The sequence below is a fragment of the Chelonia mydas genome, chromosome 1, assembly GCF_015237465.2.
Source record: "Chelonia mydas isolate rCheMyd1 chromosome 1, rCheMyd1.pri.v2, whole genome shotgun sequence".
Taxonomy (NCBI): domain Eukaryota; kingdom Metazoa; phylum Chordata; order Testudines; family Cheloniidae; genus Chelonia; species Chelonia mydas.
The window spans coordinates 159,794,392-159,810,631 of record NC_057849.1 but is presented as its reverse complement, the minus strand read 5'-3'; the positions used below and the strand labels follow the sequence as shown (position 1 = coordinate 159,810,631).

The window sequence follows — 16,240 nt, the reverse complement described above, 5'->3', positions numbered from 1 at the left end:
AAATGTAAATTGCTTACATTCTCATTTTTACCATATAATTCTAAAATAAATCAACTGGATTATAAATATTGTACTTACATTTCAGGGGATAGTATATAGAGCAGTACAAACAAGTCATTGTCTGTAGGAAATTTTAGTTTGTACAGACTTCACTAGTGCTTTTTACATAGCCTGTTGTAAAACTAGGCAAATATCAGGATTAGTTGATGTATCCCCCAGAAGACTTCCGAGTACCCCTGGTTGAGAAGTACTGCTGTAGTAGACTTTTACCTTATACATAGAATGGTATTTTATAACATGACACAACATAAGATAGTGAAAAAGAGGCATCAGTTCTGTTAGGTACCGAATACCCTTAATGTCACTGATTTCACTGGAAATTGAGAGTATTTAGTATGACCAGGAATCACTCAGCATGTTACAAGATAAAACTCAGAGTAATACTGTATCATCCTTCAACCAGAAAACAGAACTCTCAAAGCTAAACATGGACAAAGAAAGACTGCAAGTTAAAGCATATTAAAACCAGAAAATAAAATGGTTGTTCACACATAACGACTGATATCCATGATTACTCTTGTAAAAGCTCAGTGGTTTGAGCATTAGCCTGCTAAACGCAGGGTTAGGAGTTCAATCCTTGAGGGGGCCCATTTAGGGATCTGGGGCAAAAACTGGGGATTGGTCCTGCTTTGAGCAGGGGGTTGGACTAGATGATCTCCCTGAGGTCCCTTCCAACCCTGATATTCTATGAAGACATGTAGGAGTTCTAACATGCACAGACTGCAGAAAGATCCCTTGCCAAGTAGCTAATTATTCTGTTGCTTCCCTGAATGCAAGTGAAGACTAGATGAAAACATACAGTACCTCCATTTGAAGGCAAACTGCTGTATTGTTTTCTTCTTCTCTTTCTACCAGTCCGACCTTTATTTTTCCTCATGGTAAGAAAAGACTTCACCTTAGGTATACAACCTGAATGAAAAATGGGAAAACAGCCAAGTTCTTTTTTGATATTTCTTTCGGTTCCTGCATACATACAGAAGATAACTCACTCCAAACTTTTATAAATATACGCAAAAGAAATTCAAGCTCTTTATATTCAACATGCTTCAGCTTTTCATCTCAGAAAACACAGGACACACAAGCACTTGAATGAGCAATGCAAGGAGAGGAGTGGGAAGCAAAAAGCTTCCATCCCATGCTGTCCTCCTTACCTAAGAACTGGGCATAATACCCATGGGAAACAGAGGTGCTCCCATTTCTACATTTAAAAATAAGGCAGTGTCCACTCAGAAACATTATTAATTTACAGTTATGTTGATACAGTGAATAATATAATCCATAGATAAAATTCACAGCAAGAACACTTAAAATAACTATCTTCAATTAAAAAGTACGAGAGAAATAAGGTGAGTGAGGAAGTATCCTTTTACTGGACCAACTTCTGTGGGTGAACCAGGCCTTCAAGCTATAACAGAAGTTGGTTCAATAAAAAAAAATATTACCTCACCCACGTGGTCTCTTTAATATCCAGGGACTGACACAGCTACACCACCACTGCATTTAAAAGTCTGAACATAACACACATAATTTACATAAATATTCCACTACCTTTGCAGTCCATTTATTCAATGAATGACAATACTGGCATGGAAAAAATTAACATGTTATTCCAATAACAACCCTAACTCTAACCCACAACATATAAAATATTTCCTAATATACCTACAGAGTTATGGAGTACTTGTGGCACCTTAGAGACTAACAAATTTATAAATTTCAAGTAGTCAAGTTACACATATTCCTTTGATATATTTGACTAAATTACTTGTAAGCACATCTTACAGGTGAGCGTGTGGTTGCTACTGCAATGTGGACCGTGCCACGTGACCCTACTGTCATTATCGGAACTGAACCATAGCTTAACTCGAAGTGAAAGAAACGCGGCGCCAATTCGGCGGCGGCGGGAATTCAGCGGCGCCTGCTGGGGGCGGCAAAATTGGTAGAGCCGCCCCTGAGCCCCGGTTGCATTATCAACTGCATGCCGAATGGAGTAGCCATAATAAATACTACTGTGCCCCTGTATTCCTTCCGGCACCTTGGATTTTCAGAGCCCTGAGCAAGAGATTAAATAAATAACGAACACGTCTCTAGCACCACGGGAGAGAGCTGCACCAACCCACCGTGTTCACAGCTCCGATCGCTGGCTGGAGCACCCCTGGCTACGTTTTCTGGTTCGTTCCCGAGCTGCAATCAGACAAAGAGCTTTAAAAAAAAAAAAAAGCCTGCCCGCTAATGCCTGTCAATAATGCTATTTAAAATACGGCCTTCCGGTTCCAGCTTCAGGTCTCGCACAGCGAGCACATGGTAAAGCAAAAGCCTCACGTACACCCAAGCCAGGCCCCGGTGGCCAGACTGCTTGCGCCCACCACCCCTCCGCCACCGCGCAGCCACGTGTTTCCTGCCGCCTCTCCCCCAGTGACCCTCCCAGCGCGGAGCTGCAGGCCGCCCGCAAAGCCATCCATCTAACACGCGCTCCGCCTCCAGCTCTCTCGTGGCTCGCTGTGCTCTAATCAGGCGGGCGCAGCGTCCCTATCTGCGAAAAGAGCGCCCCGCCCTCTCCGATCAGCCCTTCCAGGCTGATGCATAAACACCATTGGCTCTTAGAGCAGGAGCCTGAAGCAGCTAAAGAGGCTGAGCTACGCATTGCTAGAGGTGAGTTTGCAAATTGCTTTCGTCCCCCCTAGCAGTCCCTTCCCCAACCAACCCACCCACCCACCCGCCTACGGGGGTGGGGGGCAGCTTGCCTAAAGCGTTCCTTGCAGCCTGCCCTTACTTGTTACGGAGATCAGACCTCATTTCTTGTGCAGGTCCTGCCTTAGGGAAAATGGTGCCCTGGGTGAATTTGTATTTTGGTGCCCCTGGTTCCCATGGGCGTGGTGCCGCCCCCCCCCCCCCATTGCTCATAGCCCCGGTGGGCTCCCCACACCACGTTCCCCCTAATCCCTGCCCCGTTCCCCCTCCTGCACCCCTAACCCCTGCACTGTGCCCTCTTTGCTCCTAACCCATGCACCACCCCCCTCCTGTGCCCACATGGGGAAATAAGCTGGATGTATGGAGCAATTGGCATTGCTACTCACTCTCCCCCCTCCAATGCTGCTCCTCCACACATCCCTAAGGGGCTGGGAGGGCGGAGCAAGGAGTGACCTCTGGGCACTTTCCCTATCTGGACTGCGTAAGGGAAGGACAGGACAGCAGTAGCCCAGCCTCCCAGGGGGACAAGGAGGAACGGGGCAGAGTAGAGCAGTATCTGTGCGTCACTTATATCCCCCATGTTCCTCTGGCAGGACGAAGCAGGGTCTGGGAGAAATCTGGGTGCCTCCCACGCGGCACTCCCCTGCCAGCTGGGAGCAGCTTCTGACTCAACACTAGTAGTGCATACCTCTGCACTGCCACACAGCGCCCCCTTAACCATGGTGCCCCTTGGCGATCGTAGGGTGGCTCACCCCTAAGGCCAGCCCTGTCCCTGCTTGCTCTAGTCCGCTCTTTGCCTCGCATCCATTTGCAAAGCACTTTGAAGAAGGAAGCTCCTGGATGAGTGCCCTGGAAAAACTGGTTTCAGAATAGCAGCCGTGTTAGTCTGTATCTGCAAAAAGAAAAGGAGTACTTGTGGCACCTTAGAGACTAACGGATGAAGTGAGCTGTAGCGCACGAAAGCTTATGCTCCAATAAATTTGTTAGTCTCTAAGGTGCCACAAGTACACCTTTTCTTTTTTCTTGAAAAACTGGAGACCAACCTCATTTTGCCCAATTATTTCTTGGTTTGGCAACTGGAGAGAAATGTACCTTGGCAGAAAATTGCATAGAGAGTGAGCAGGAAGGTGTGCATAGTGACAATAACCAAATATATACAGCTATATTCTTTTGCCTGTTGCAGTGAGCTTATTTTGCCATCCACTAGTCCAGGAGGATGTCCAGCACCCCAGTAGCTGTGGTGACCGGGGGCAACAAAGGGATTGGATTTGCTATTGTGCGGGCTCTGTGTAAGCAGTTCACTGGGGATGTGTACCTGACAGCCCGGGACCCAGGACGGGGTCAGACTGCAGTGACAAAACTGCAGGAGGAGGGACTGAGCCCGCTTTTCCACCAGCTGGACGTTGATAATCTGCAGAGTATCCGGACTCTGCGGGACTTCCTGAAGGAGAAGTATGGTGGGCTGAATGTGCTGGTTAACAACGCAGGGATTGCTTTCAAAGGTACAATGCTGACTTATTGGCAAGGCTTTGAGCTGTAAATTACATGAAGAATGATGAGTAGGTGTTGTTTGTTTTTACAAGTGTAACCCTTCTGCCCATCAGAGTTGGCAGCAACAAGGGCCGGGTTCAATATCTAGGGGATCCATTCCAATAACACAATGCAAACCGGCTCGAGCCCCCACCCAGTGACCTGGGACAAATATATACCACCCCCGCTGGGCGCCTTCAAGAGGCAATACTTCCCCTCTCGCAAGCACATAGTCTGAGTGTAGCAAAAAGCCTTTTAATAACAGAGAGAAACAATGTGGCATTATGTTGGGGAAACACCACCAACAGGATTCATAACACAACCCATGAGCAAAAAAAACCCACCCCAAGCAAATTGGGGCATGCCCCTTTCCCTCGGGTTCTTGAGTCCCAGCACCCAAACGTCTCTTGAGTCCAGCAATCCACAAATCACCCAAAGTCCAAAAAGTCCAGCCCCAGAGTTCAAAAGTTCATCTGCAGAGTGTTACTCCCCAGTCTGGCTAAAATGTGCCTGTGTGTGGGGGAAAGGGGTACGGGGCACCTTACGTGTCCTGAAGCTGACTGCCCCACAGGGCTCTGCTCTGCTACGCTGTCTCACGAACGGCTCCGCTCCACCACAACCGGCTCTGCTCTGCACAGCTCGCTGTCTCACGAACAGCTCTGCTCAGCTCGCTGTCTCACGAACGGCTCCGCTCTGCACAGCTCGCCGTCTCACGAACCGCTCTGCCAGCCTAGCCACAAACAGCACCACTGCACTCTAGATCTTCCGGCTCCCCACTACTTGACACAGTGCTCAGTGATTTCAGCTCTCAGTGATTTCAGCTCATAGTAGTGGGAGCCTTAGTGCTGGTGTACCATAAGGCCAAAGTGAATGCAGCACAGTACCTATAGCAAGACTCTTAATAGACCCAAAATTAGCTCTGACATTCCACAGTAGAGAGAGACAGAGGTGCAATTGGTGCTTCAGGCCCTCACAAAGGGGCCCACATCACCAGGTACTAATACCTGTCTTGAGTCTCTCTGTATTCACACAGTTTTGGAACCCATGACCCTTGCCTAGCGAGTGATACGTAGTTGATGGTGAGTCCCTCCATCATAACAAAAGGCCAAGTACAGTTCCAAGCACAGTTCCCATAATCAGGGTAATAACAATTTATTCTTCCTACCCCAATAACAGAGAAACTGGGGATCCCACAGCAGCCAAAGTGACCATTAGGGCAGCTATGGCCTCAGTCTAGGCGGGGTGGGTGTGCCTATGCAAATGAGATCGGCCCCTGAAGTTTTTTTCCACACTTGCCACATCTCACCACCAGATGTCAGGGTGCAGCTCATCCTGACACTGCTTACATCAGTATCATGCTAGCTAGAGCGGCAACCAAGTATGATGATACCCAGCTCATCCCCGTGCCAGCAGAGAACTGTTCCCTACCTGACATTTTTCTGGTGTTTTATCAGATCACATTTTTGATCTTGTCTTCACTGCTGTGTTAGCTCAAGAAATAACTCAGATTATATAACCCAACTCCTGGCCCCACACACAGATCTCTAGCTTGAGAGAAGTGGTTCTTTAAACTTGAGCTAGCTGGTCCATCTGGGATCATGGGTTCATGCTCAAGTGCTGCTGAAGTAATGCAGTGGGGATACTGCTACTCTGTTACTAAACCAGTCACTCTGCAGCTGAAGGATTGCTTTGCAGAGTGGCTGCTCTCTTTCTATCTAGGCATGAGAGGCCAGGGAGTGTAGATAATGCAATTTAACTCTGCAGGAAAGAAATACCCTTAGGGAGCCAATTACCATGGTGATGAGCACTATATAAATAAACAGACTGCTTAGAAGCTATTCCTGCCATTGTAGTTTCCTCTACTTACTTTGGGAGACTGAAATATTATAGGACTCTTTTTGTCGGGAGGCTTCTCTTGATGTTTAGCCTAAATTGTCCTTTCCTTAATTTAATCCTGTTACTCTGATTGCCTCTTGTACCATTTTAAAGAATTCCTCTGTGGCCTGAATATTGTTGCCCTTCAAATACCTGATTTGGCATTAAACTGATTTATTGTTCAACGTATTCATCCATAAATCACTGTCTCAACAGAAACATCTCTTTGTAAGGTGTACGCATAGTGGGAAGTGCTTGCCATGTAATGACTGCACAGAACTTTTAATAGTGCTTGAGGATTCTAGCAAAGGTTATTTGTCACACAGAGTGGATAATACATATTTTTTTGCGACAACTCACAAACCGCAGCCATCTGCCCTGAGCTCTGGGGAAATCTGCTTAAAAGAGATTTTAAAATGTAGTAAATCTTGCAAATGTTGATAAAGAACAAAAACTCTTACATCCTAGTTACAGTTTACATTTCTTATTTGGGAGCTGTTATCTTGGCCCACCACTGCTTTACTGCTGTTTGATGCTGAAACCATTGAAATCAGTGGTGAATTGGGCCTCATGTCTCAGTGTTAATATACTGCTCAGTGTTCTGCAAATAGTGGTGCCCTGGCACATTGCTCAAGAGAAAAGTTAAGGTGGTTATTAACAAAGCCGTTAAGGAATATCTCCATTAGTTTAAGCAATAGGTGTTCAGTTACAGCTCCACCTTAGAGTTGCCTGCAGGTATGTTGTATCTAGCAAGGGGACTACAACAATTGGTATCTATTTACACTACTTGGAGAGCTCTCATCCTTGTAGTACTTCTGTTGGACCATAGGAACTAGACCCATAAACTCACTGAACCTTAAATCTCACCAAATGAGGGTCAATCCATCCTCATCATCATATCCACTCATTATACTCCACACCTGAACATAGCCATTATATGAACAACATACCCTCATATCTCGATGTCTGTACTTTGACCCATTAACCTTCTGCCTCCAATCAGGGATATTGCAGATTATGTATTCCTTACGCCACCCGATCTTAAACCGAACTTTGCACCCCTTGATAATCTCTGTGTTGTTCCCTGATAACCAGAAACTTCTATGCTTAAACTCTGTACCATTAATTTTTTTTTAATCGTCTTAATAAAATTTTTAAATCTGAGTACCTACTACAGATTGACATTGCTCCCTGTTGCTTCCTTCCCTGCCACAAAGAAACAGGCTTCGTTGCCCCCATTTCCTGCAGTTCTCCAAAAGCTTGATGTTGCTGCATGGGAATCCTATCTCTGTGCAGCACTCATCATCCTGGCTCACAAACTCATGCTGCAACTCGACAACACAACCAGCAACAACCCAGCCATTGCCTAATACATAGGATTGAGCTCTAAATCTGTATAAAGAATGCAGCTCCCTGCTCTGTTTTGAGGCATCAGTTATGTCATCAGCTCTTGTGGAGGGGGAGCACAGAACTCTAAACTAAGAGTTCTTAGCAGGGGAAAATCTTCTCAATCTTCTACTAATCTAATATTGCATATTTGGGCCTTTGCATTTTAAAATGTTAATCTTTGCAGCACCATGTACCTGTTACTTTTCTGCACTTTCTCTGTTAAACATCTGCTTCCTAATTTAACCAGAAATGACTACTGTAGAAGGAATTAGGATTAACTCTAGTTTTCAGAGACCTGTTTTTTCCCATTAACCTGTAAACATAAACTTCAGTGTTATATATTTTTTCTTCTCCCTATGAACAGTTGCTGATACCACTCCATTTGCTACTCAAGCGGAGGTTACAATGAGGACAAACTTTTTTGCAACAAGGGATGTCTGCATGGAGTTGCTACCTCTCATAAAGCCTCATGGTAAGTATAACCTAAGAAATATCAAAGTATCATTTAAGAACAACTCTTGCTTCTCACAAGGCGGCAAACCCTACCCTCTGTTACGAATTCGCTGCCCACAGGAGTACCAGTGCATTTCTGCTGCATCAAAGATAAAAAGACAAGAATAGCTTGCATGCACGTCTTGACACACAGAATGTCTCTGCTTTTTAAATCTAAAGTTGCTTCTATTCCAATCCTTTTCTTTACTAATGGTTTATTCCGGAAGTGCTTATCTGTGCCGTTATGCAGAAATGAAGGCCTGTCAATATTTTTTCCACACTGCCTAGCTGCCTCATCTGTCCTTGCTTCAGACAGGAGAAAATGGAGATATTTCTGTGTCCTACTTGCTCACAAAAATGGAGCACTGAAGCTGAGTTCAGTGTGCTGTACAGACTTGTACCTACAGTCACTGAAGAAACCCAGCTCCCTAGTCTTGTTGCTGTCTCCCTGCAGAGAAGTTTCACTTTATGTACATTATACGCCCATTTTTGTTGTGTTTTTTTTTTTTAATGGGATTATTCACGGAAGTAAGCACAGTGTTTGGCAGTGAGTGTTTGCAGGATCAGGTTTGTTTATTTATTCAGAAATATCCCTATTTAAAATTGTAGCGGTGGGTCATGTCAAATATTTGCTAGGAATTCCATTACATCCAACAGTGTCTGTTGGTTTGGTTTTTAAACTGTGGTTCTTCAAAGCAATCATAGACCTTTGTGGAGCACTTTGCAGGATCAAGACCTAACATTGTGTATGGGCATGGTTTATATATTTATTTATAATTTTCTTTTAACAGGCAGAGTAGTGAATGTATCTAGCATGGTAAGCGTATCAGCTCTGGCAAGATGTAGCCAAGATCTGCAGCGGAAGTTTCGTAGTGACACAATCACTGAGGAGGAGCTAGTGAAACTCATGACAAAGTTTGTGGAAGATACCAAGAACGGAGTGCATGAGAAGGAGGGCTGGCCAAATACTGCTTACGGTGTGTCCAAAATTGGAGTCACGGTCTTGTCCAGAATCCAGGCCCGGATGTTGAACGAAGAAAGGAAAGCTGATCAAATTCTTCTAAATGCCTGTTGCCCTGGATGGGTGAGAACCGACATGGCAGGTCCCAATGCCACTAAAAGTCCGGATGAGGGAGCCGAGACTCCAGTTTACTTAGCCCTTTTGGCCCCTGGTGCTGATGGGCCTCATGGGCAGTTTGTTAGTGAAAAGAAGGTGCAAAAGTGGTAAACTTGCCTTGACGGTCCTTTTATTTATACAGTAACTCCTCATTAAAAGTCGTCCTGGATAACGTTGTTTCATTGTTACATTGATCAATTAGGGAATATGCTTGTTTAAAGTTGTGCAATGCTCCCTTACAGCATTGTTTGGCAGCTGCCTGTTTTGTCCATTACTTGCAGGAAGAGCAGCCAGTTGCAGCTAGCTGGTGGGAGCTTGGAACCAGGGTGGACTGGTAGCCCCCCGATTAGCTCCCCACTCCCATAAGTTCCCTGTACAGAAGCCACCCAGCAGGCTACCAATTGCGAGCAGTTCAGTTGTCCCTCCCCCCACTGCCATGTGCTGCTCCTTCCCTCTGCCTTGGAGCTGCTCCTGGGAGCCTCCTGCTTGCTGTGCAGGGGAGGGGGGAGAAGAGGGAGGCTAATGTCAGGGTGTCCCCCTCCCCCCTATTCCTGCCCCCCCTTACCCCTTCTCCATATGGAGCAGGGTGGGGACAGGACCACAGCTGCTGTCTCAAGTTCCTGATCCTTTTTAAAGGCAATGTTCATCTCTCTCACACACACAGGGTGTGTGTGTGTCTCTGTCTGCCATGCTTTCTCCCCTCTCTCCATTCGTGCTGCCTTGTAGAGTGTGAGGCTACATTAACAACAATGAGGAGTCTTTGTAGCACCTTAGGCTAACAAATTTATTGGGGGGGGAATTATATAAAAAAATAATAAACTATAATATAGTTTTTTGTCTGGTGGAAAAAAAATTTCCCTGGAACCTAACCCCCCTCCTCCCCCCCGCCCCATTTACATTAATTCTTCTTGGGAAATTGGATTCGCTTAACATTGTTTCGCTTAAAGTTGCATTTTTCAGGAGCATAACTATGACATTAAGCGAGGAGTTCTGTATATGTGAGATGCAGTCCAGAAACAGTATCAGATATTACTGATTTATTGTTGGTACCAATAATAATTAAGCATCTGTAAATGTCTTTGCCATTTCTAGTATCTTATTAGGGTTTATAGAATACACACAAGGTTTCTGCTATTACAAAATAATTGCAGTTTGGAATAATGCATGAATTAAACTGTGCCTTAATTTAGTTCTTAAAAGTATGAAAACTTATTAAATAAAGTGTAGTTTAATAAGCTAAAATGGATTTGTTGAAATTTATATTCTTTTTAGCAGGTAGTGTGGGGGGGGGAAGAGGTGTGTTTCTTTTTAGTGATTTCACATACTGTTCCTGGTGAGATTATAATGTCTAACTATTTGATCTTAAAAGTAACCATATCAGTTTGGAATAGAAAAGGGGTGGGCAAACTTTTTGGCCCAAGGGCCACATCAAGGTGCGAAACTGTATGGAGGGCCAGGTAGGGAAGGCTGTGCCTCCCCAAACAGCCTGTCCCCCTCAGAACCCCCACCTCATCCAACCTCCCCCTGTTCCTTGTCCCCTGACTGCCCCCTCCTGGGACCCCCTGCCCTAAACCGCCCCCTCTGGGATCCCACCTGCTATCCAACCCCCCTGCTCCCTGTCCCCTGACTTCCCTGACCTATCCACATCCCCGCCCCCTGACAGGCCTCCCAGGACTCCCACGCCCTATCCAACCCCCCCTGTTCCCCAGCCCCTGACCGCCCCAGAACCTCCGCCCCATCCAACTGTCCCCTGACTGCCCCCCGGGACCCTCTACCCAACCCCCCCACTGCCGCGCTGCTGCCACCCCCTTAGCATGCCACTCAGAGCGGCAGGAGAGGAGCTCACAGCCCCACTGCCCGCATGACTACATGAGAGGGGAAATAGTGAGGGAGGGGCCAGGGGCAAGCCTCCTGGGCCAGGTGCTCAGGGGCCGGGCAGAACAGTCTCGCGGGCCGGACGTGGCCCGTGGGCCGTATTTTGCCCACCTCTGGAATAGAAAGTCCTTTCATTTTAAGTGAGATGGGAAAGATGGATGACTTGGCATAGATTAATGCTAAACCGTTCCTGCAAACCATTATATTCTCAGCCCAGAAGTCCCCAAGAAACTGTATATGCTGTTTGGTTGAATGCTTCCTCAAACTCTTCAGTAAATAGGGCCTCATTCTGCTCCCACTGAAGTCTGCAGCAAAATCCCATTGACTTCAATGAGAGTAGGATCCATCTGGGATACTCAATCTTCTGAAGCTAAAGAGTAGTTTGATAATTCAAAGTAAAAGCTTGGAGATATTAGATCTATAGTCAGATTCACCCTGAGAGTAATTTTAACCCTTTGTAAATTAATTCACATTCTGTGTTATTCTCATGCCCACAGCGAATTAATAAATTCAGGTAGTCCTAGCCTTTTGTCCACAGCTTCAGAATAAATTAACCTAGTTCCTCTGGTAACACAAAAAATAGGATAACATTTTATTGCTGATTTTCACCTCACTCTTCTAATACTACAAAACATGAACAGTTCAACTGCTTGATAGTGCCATGTAAACAAATTATTTTAATTTATTCCAGCTCTGTGTTGAATGCCCTGACCAATACGCCCAAGAGAGGCAATGAAATTTTTTTTTGTTTGTTTTTTTTAAGTATTTTTATAATTCTTTCTCCCTAATCTTTCTTCCAAACTTTCATCCCCAGGCTTCTATGCACAGATTGAGATGTAAGGATAGCGGGTAAACCTGATTTATCAGGATTATTTTAGATTGTAACTTCATTAGCACAGGGACTGTCTTTTACTATGCATTCGTACAATGGGGCCTTAGGCATAAATGTAACACAGTGACACTTTGACTGGGGCTCACGAGCCGCAAGTGGCTCTTTAATGTGTCTCCTGCGGGTCTCTGCAGCACATGATATTAACACACAGTGTGGTTTAATCATTAGCCCATCAGGAGGCTTTTACTATGTTATCAGCCACTTAAGTTATCAACTTACTTGCTGTGGGAATATTATAGATATATAAAACTAAATATTTCCCCTGTCATTCACGCTACTGTGGCTCTTCTTGGTAATGTTGATCGCTAATTTGGCTCCTGAACCACTGAGATCTGAGTATCGCTGCTGTAATAAATATAATGTAATAATAATACCAAATGAAAAACTAATTCAAACTGCCTCCCAGGCATACTCAGCAACACAGAAATACCACTCAATCTGGCCCTGTCCAATGTTTGCGATCTGAGCATAAACAAGCGCGCTCCCAAATGAAATAGTGGAAGGGAAGCAACCTATTATTGGAGCTTTACTACATTTCTGCATATTATAGCCACTTTCTATTTCACCAGGCACCAAAAAATGTGAGAACACAATTCGAGACAGTCAGTAACAATTTCATGTTATCCTGAATACAGGTCCATAAACATAAATGAAATAAATATTGTCAGGATACTATGATATGCCGTGTGTACTTGATATTTAGGATGTGTAGCTGCAATACTTGTATTTTTACTGGTCAAAGTATCCAGAATGCTCTTTGCATACAAGCTGTCAGTTGTTGATTTACACCCAAAGAAATCAACCTATTTTAATAATAAAAATAGTCATGAAGGAAAATGCAACCTGAACACAAGGGCCTGATGAGACCAACTTGATAGTGCTCACTGCTACACTGATTGTAAAACTAATAAAGGCCTGTCTATGCAGCAAGTTGCAGCAAGCCAGGATGTGAATCTACAGTGCACCAGCTTGCTGCACAATAGTGTCCCACGTGGACAGTGCTCCAGCACAGTGAAAGACCATAAGTGTGGCTTTATGTTGTTGGGGTAGCTTCTGAGACCTTATCCAATGACCATATCCAAGGTATCAATGATGTAGGGAAGGGTAGGAGAGACGTCCTGGAGGCCAAATTTAGGCTGCTAGGAAAGAGACTGAAATCCAGGACCTCTATGGTGGCATTCTCAGAAATGCTTCCAGTTCCACGCGCAGGGCCAGGTAGGCAGGCAGAGCTTCAGAGTCTCAATGCGTGGATGAGACGATGGTATAGAGAGGAGGGGTTTAGATTTATTCGGAACTGGGGAAACTTTTGGGATGGGGGAGCCTATACAGGAAGGATGGGTTCCACCTAAACCGAAGTGGATCCAGACTGCTGGCACTTAACATTAAAAAGGTTGCAGAGCAGTTTTTAAACTAAGATGGGGGAAAGCCGATTGCTGCAGAGGAGCACGTGGATCGGACAGAGACTTCTCTTAGAGGAGAATCTGTTGATAGAGATTCTCTAGGTTTTAGTCAGGAGGAGAGGATGGAAGAGGATAAAGTATGGGCCAGATCAGACGAGAAACATTTCCACAAAGAATCTGAAACATAAGAAAAGGGCAGACAAATAAACAGTGACAAGTTTTTAAAGTGCTTGTACACAAATGCTAGAAGTCTAAATAATAAGATGGGTGAACTAAAGTGCCTCGTGTTAAAGGAGGATATTGATATAATAGGCATCACAGAAACCCGATGGAGTGAGGACAATCAATGGGACACAATCTTTCCGAGGTACAAAATATATCGGAAGAACAGAACAGGTCGTGCGGGGTGGGGGAGTGGCACTATATGTGAGAGAAAATGTAGAATCAAATGAAATAAAAATCTTAAATGAATCCACATGTTCCATAGAATCTCTATGGATAGTAATTCCATGCTCTAATAAGAATAAAACAGTAGGGATCTATTACTGACCACCTGACCAGGACAGTAATAGTGATGATGAAATGCTAAGGGAGATTAGAGAGGCTATCAAAATAAAGAACTTAATAATAGTGGGGGATTTCAATTATCTCCATATTGACTGGGTATATGTCACTTCAGGACAAAATGCAGAGACAAAATTTCTCGATACTTTAAATGACTGCTTCTTGGAGCAGCTGGTACAGGAACCCACAAGGGGAGAGGCAACTTTCGATCCAGTCCTGAATGGAGCGCAGGATCTGGTCCGAGACGTAACTATAACAGGACCTCTTGGAAATAGTGACCATACTAGAATAACATTTAACATTCCTGTGGTGAGAAGAACACCTCAACAGCCCAACACTGTGGCATTTAATTTCAGAAAGGGGAACTCTGCAAAAATGAGGAGGTTAGTTAAACAGAAATTAAAAGTTACAGTGACTAGAGTGAAATCTCTGCAAGCTGCATGGACACTTTTCAAAGACACCGTAATAGAGGCTCAAATGTATTCCCCAAATTTAAAAACACAGTAAAAAAACTAAAAAAGTGTGGCGGTTCAATGACAAAGACAGGACACAGCTTTTAGCAAGCAAGCGGCTGGTCTCTGCTAACAGGCTTCTCCCTGTCAGCTTTCCACCTTCCCCTTTATTCCCTCTCTCCCCCCGCGCATTACATTCTCCAACAGATAAAAGGAATACACTGGCTTAGTTTAACATTCTTATTTACCAATTTCTATCTACCGCATTCCTTGCTCTCGGACCTTGAGCCCAGTCCTGAGAGGCTTCCCACGGTTCATGTCATCTTGGCGAGATTCCAAGGTTGATGCCCTTGAGAGGAGCTGTGTGTGCACAGGTCCAGCACAACACTCCGGGTGTGCCCTGAATGTTGCCAACCGCATAAACCTTGTACGAATCCTACAAAAAAGAGCCACTGTGGCTTAACAACCATGTAAAGGAAGCAGTGAGAGATAAAAAGGCATCTTTTAAAAAGTGGAAGTCAAATGCTAGTGAGATAAATAGAAAGGAGCATAAACACTGCCAAATTAAATGTAAAAATGTAATAAGAAAAGCCAAAAAGGAGTTTGAAGAACAGCTAGCCAAAAACTCAGAAGGTAATAACAAAATGTTTTTTAAGTACATCAGAAGCAGGGAGCCTGCTAAACAACCAGTGGGGCCACTGGATGATTGAGATACAAAAGGAGCACTTAAAGATGATAAAGTCATCGCAGAGAAACTAAATGAATTCTTTGCTTCAGTCTTCACGGCTGAGGATGTTAGGGAGATTCCCAAACCTGAGCTGTCTTTTGTAGGTGACGAATCCTGAGGAATTGTCACAGGTTGAAGTGTCACTGGAGGAGATTTTGGAATTAATTGAGAAACTTAACAGTAACAAGTCACCGGGACCAGATGGCATTCACCCAAGAGTTCTGAAAGAACTCAAATGTGAAATTGCGGAACTATTAACTATGGTTTGTAACCTGTCCTTTAAATCAGCTACTGTACCCAATGACTGGAAGATAGCTAATGTAACACCAATATTTAAGAAGGGCTCTAGAGGTGATCCTGGCAATTGCAGACCGGTAAGTCTAATGTCAGTACGGGACAAATTAGTTGAAACAGTAGTAAAGAATAAAATTGTCAGACACGTAGGAGAAGATAAATTGTTGAGCAAAAGTCAACATGGTTTCTGTAAAGGGAGATCATGTCTTACTAATCTATTAGAGTTCTTTGGGGGAGGCAAGAAGCATGTGGACAAGGGGGATCCAGTGGACATAGTGTGCTCAGATTTCCAGAAAGCCTTTGACAAGTCCCTCACCAAAGGCTCTTACGTAAATTAAGTTGTCATGGGATAAGAGAGAAGATCCTTTCATGGATTGAGAACTAGTTAAAAGACAGGGAACAAAGGGTAGGAATAAATGGTACATTTTCAGAATGGAGAGGGGTAACTAGTGGTGTTCCCCAAGGATCAGTCCTAGGACCAATCCTAGTCAACTTATTCATAAATGATATGGAGAAAGGGGTAAACAGTGAGGTGACAAAGTTTGCAGATGATACTAAATTGCTCAGGATAGTTAAGACCAAAGCTGACTGTGAAGAACTTCAAAAAGATCTCACAAAACTAAGTGAATGGGCAACAAAATGGCAAATGCCTAAGGAGGTTGTGAAGGCTCGGTCTATAACAGAGTTTAAAAGAGAACTGGATAAATTCATGGAGGTTAAGTCCATTAATGGCTATTAGCCAGGGTGGGTAAGGAATGGTGTCCCTAGCCTCTGTTTGTCAGAGGGTGGAGATGGATGGCAGGAGAGAGATCACTAGATCATTACCTGTTAGGTTCACTCCCTCTGGGGCACCTGGCATTGGCCACTGTCAGTAGACAGAAT

General features: G+C 44.5%; 2 protein-coding genes across 4 annotated transcripts in view; one reads left to right on the top strand and one right to left on the bottom strand.

The window, feature by feature from the left end:
* SETD4 (SET domain containing 4) overlaps positions 1–2,442 on the bottom strand; it is a 28,039-nt gene extending 25,597 nt beyond the window's left edge. For all 3 annotated transcript variants that reach the window (XM_007054620.4, XM_037904343.2, XM_037904348.2), the window contains exons 1-2: positions 2,181–2,442; positions 865–969 (exon numbers count right to left, since the gene is read on the bottom strand). In XM_007054620.4, coding sequence (XP_007054682.3) covers positions 865–937 — 73 coding nt within the window. In that variant the 5' untranslated portion in view covers positions 938–969; positions 2,181–2,442. The remainder of the gene's footprint in view (positions 1–864; positions 970–2,180) is intronic.
* Positions 2,443–2,582: 140 nt separating this feature from the next.
* On the top strand, positions 2,583–10,396 carry LOC102941881 (carbonyl reductase [NADPH] 1). The gene is made up of 4 exons (XM_037904360.2): positions 2,583–2,712; positions 3,935–4,253; positions 7,910–8,017; positions 8,829–10,396. The coding sequence occupies exons 2-4, from the start codon at positions 3,968–3,970 to the stop codon at positions 9,263–9,265; spliced, it is 831 nt and encodes a 276-aa protein (XP_037760288.1). The 5' UTR covers positions 2,583–2,712; positions 3,935–3,967; the 3' UTR covers positions 9,266–10,396.
* Positions 10,397–16,240: the final 5,844 nt, after the last annotated feature.

Excerpts from the sequence above, each read along its gene's own strand:
- LOC102941881 (XM_037904360.2), top strand. The coding sequence starts at position 3,968 with ATGTCCAGCACCCCAGTAGCTGTGGTGACCGGGGGCAACAAAGGGATT. Across the intron at positions 4,254-7,909 it reads CGCAGGGATTGCTTTCAAAG|TTGCTGATACCACTCCATTT; the intron begins GTACAATGCTGA and ends CCCTATGAACAG. Across the intron at positions 8,018-8,828 it reads ACCTCTCATAAAGCCTCATG|GCAGAGTAGTGAATGTATCT; the intron begins GTAAGTATAACC and ends TTCTTTTAACAG.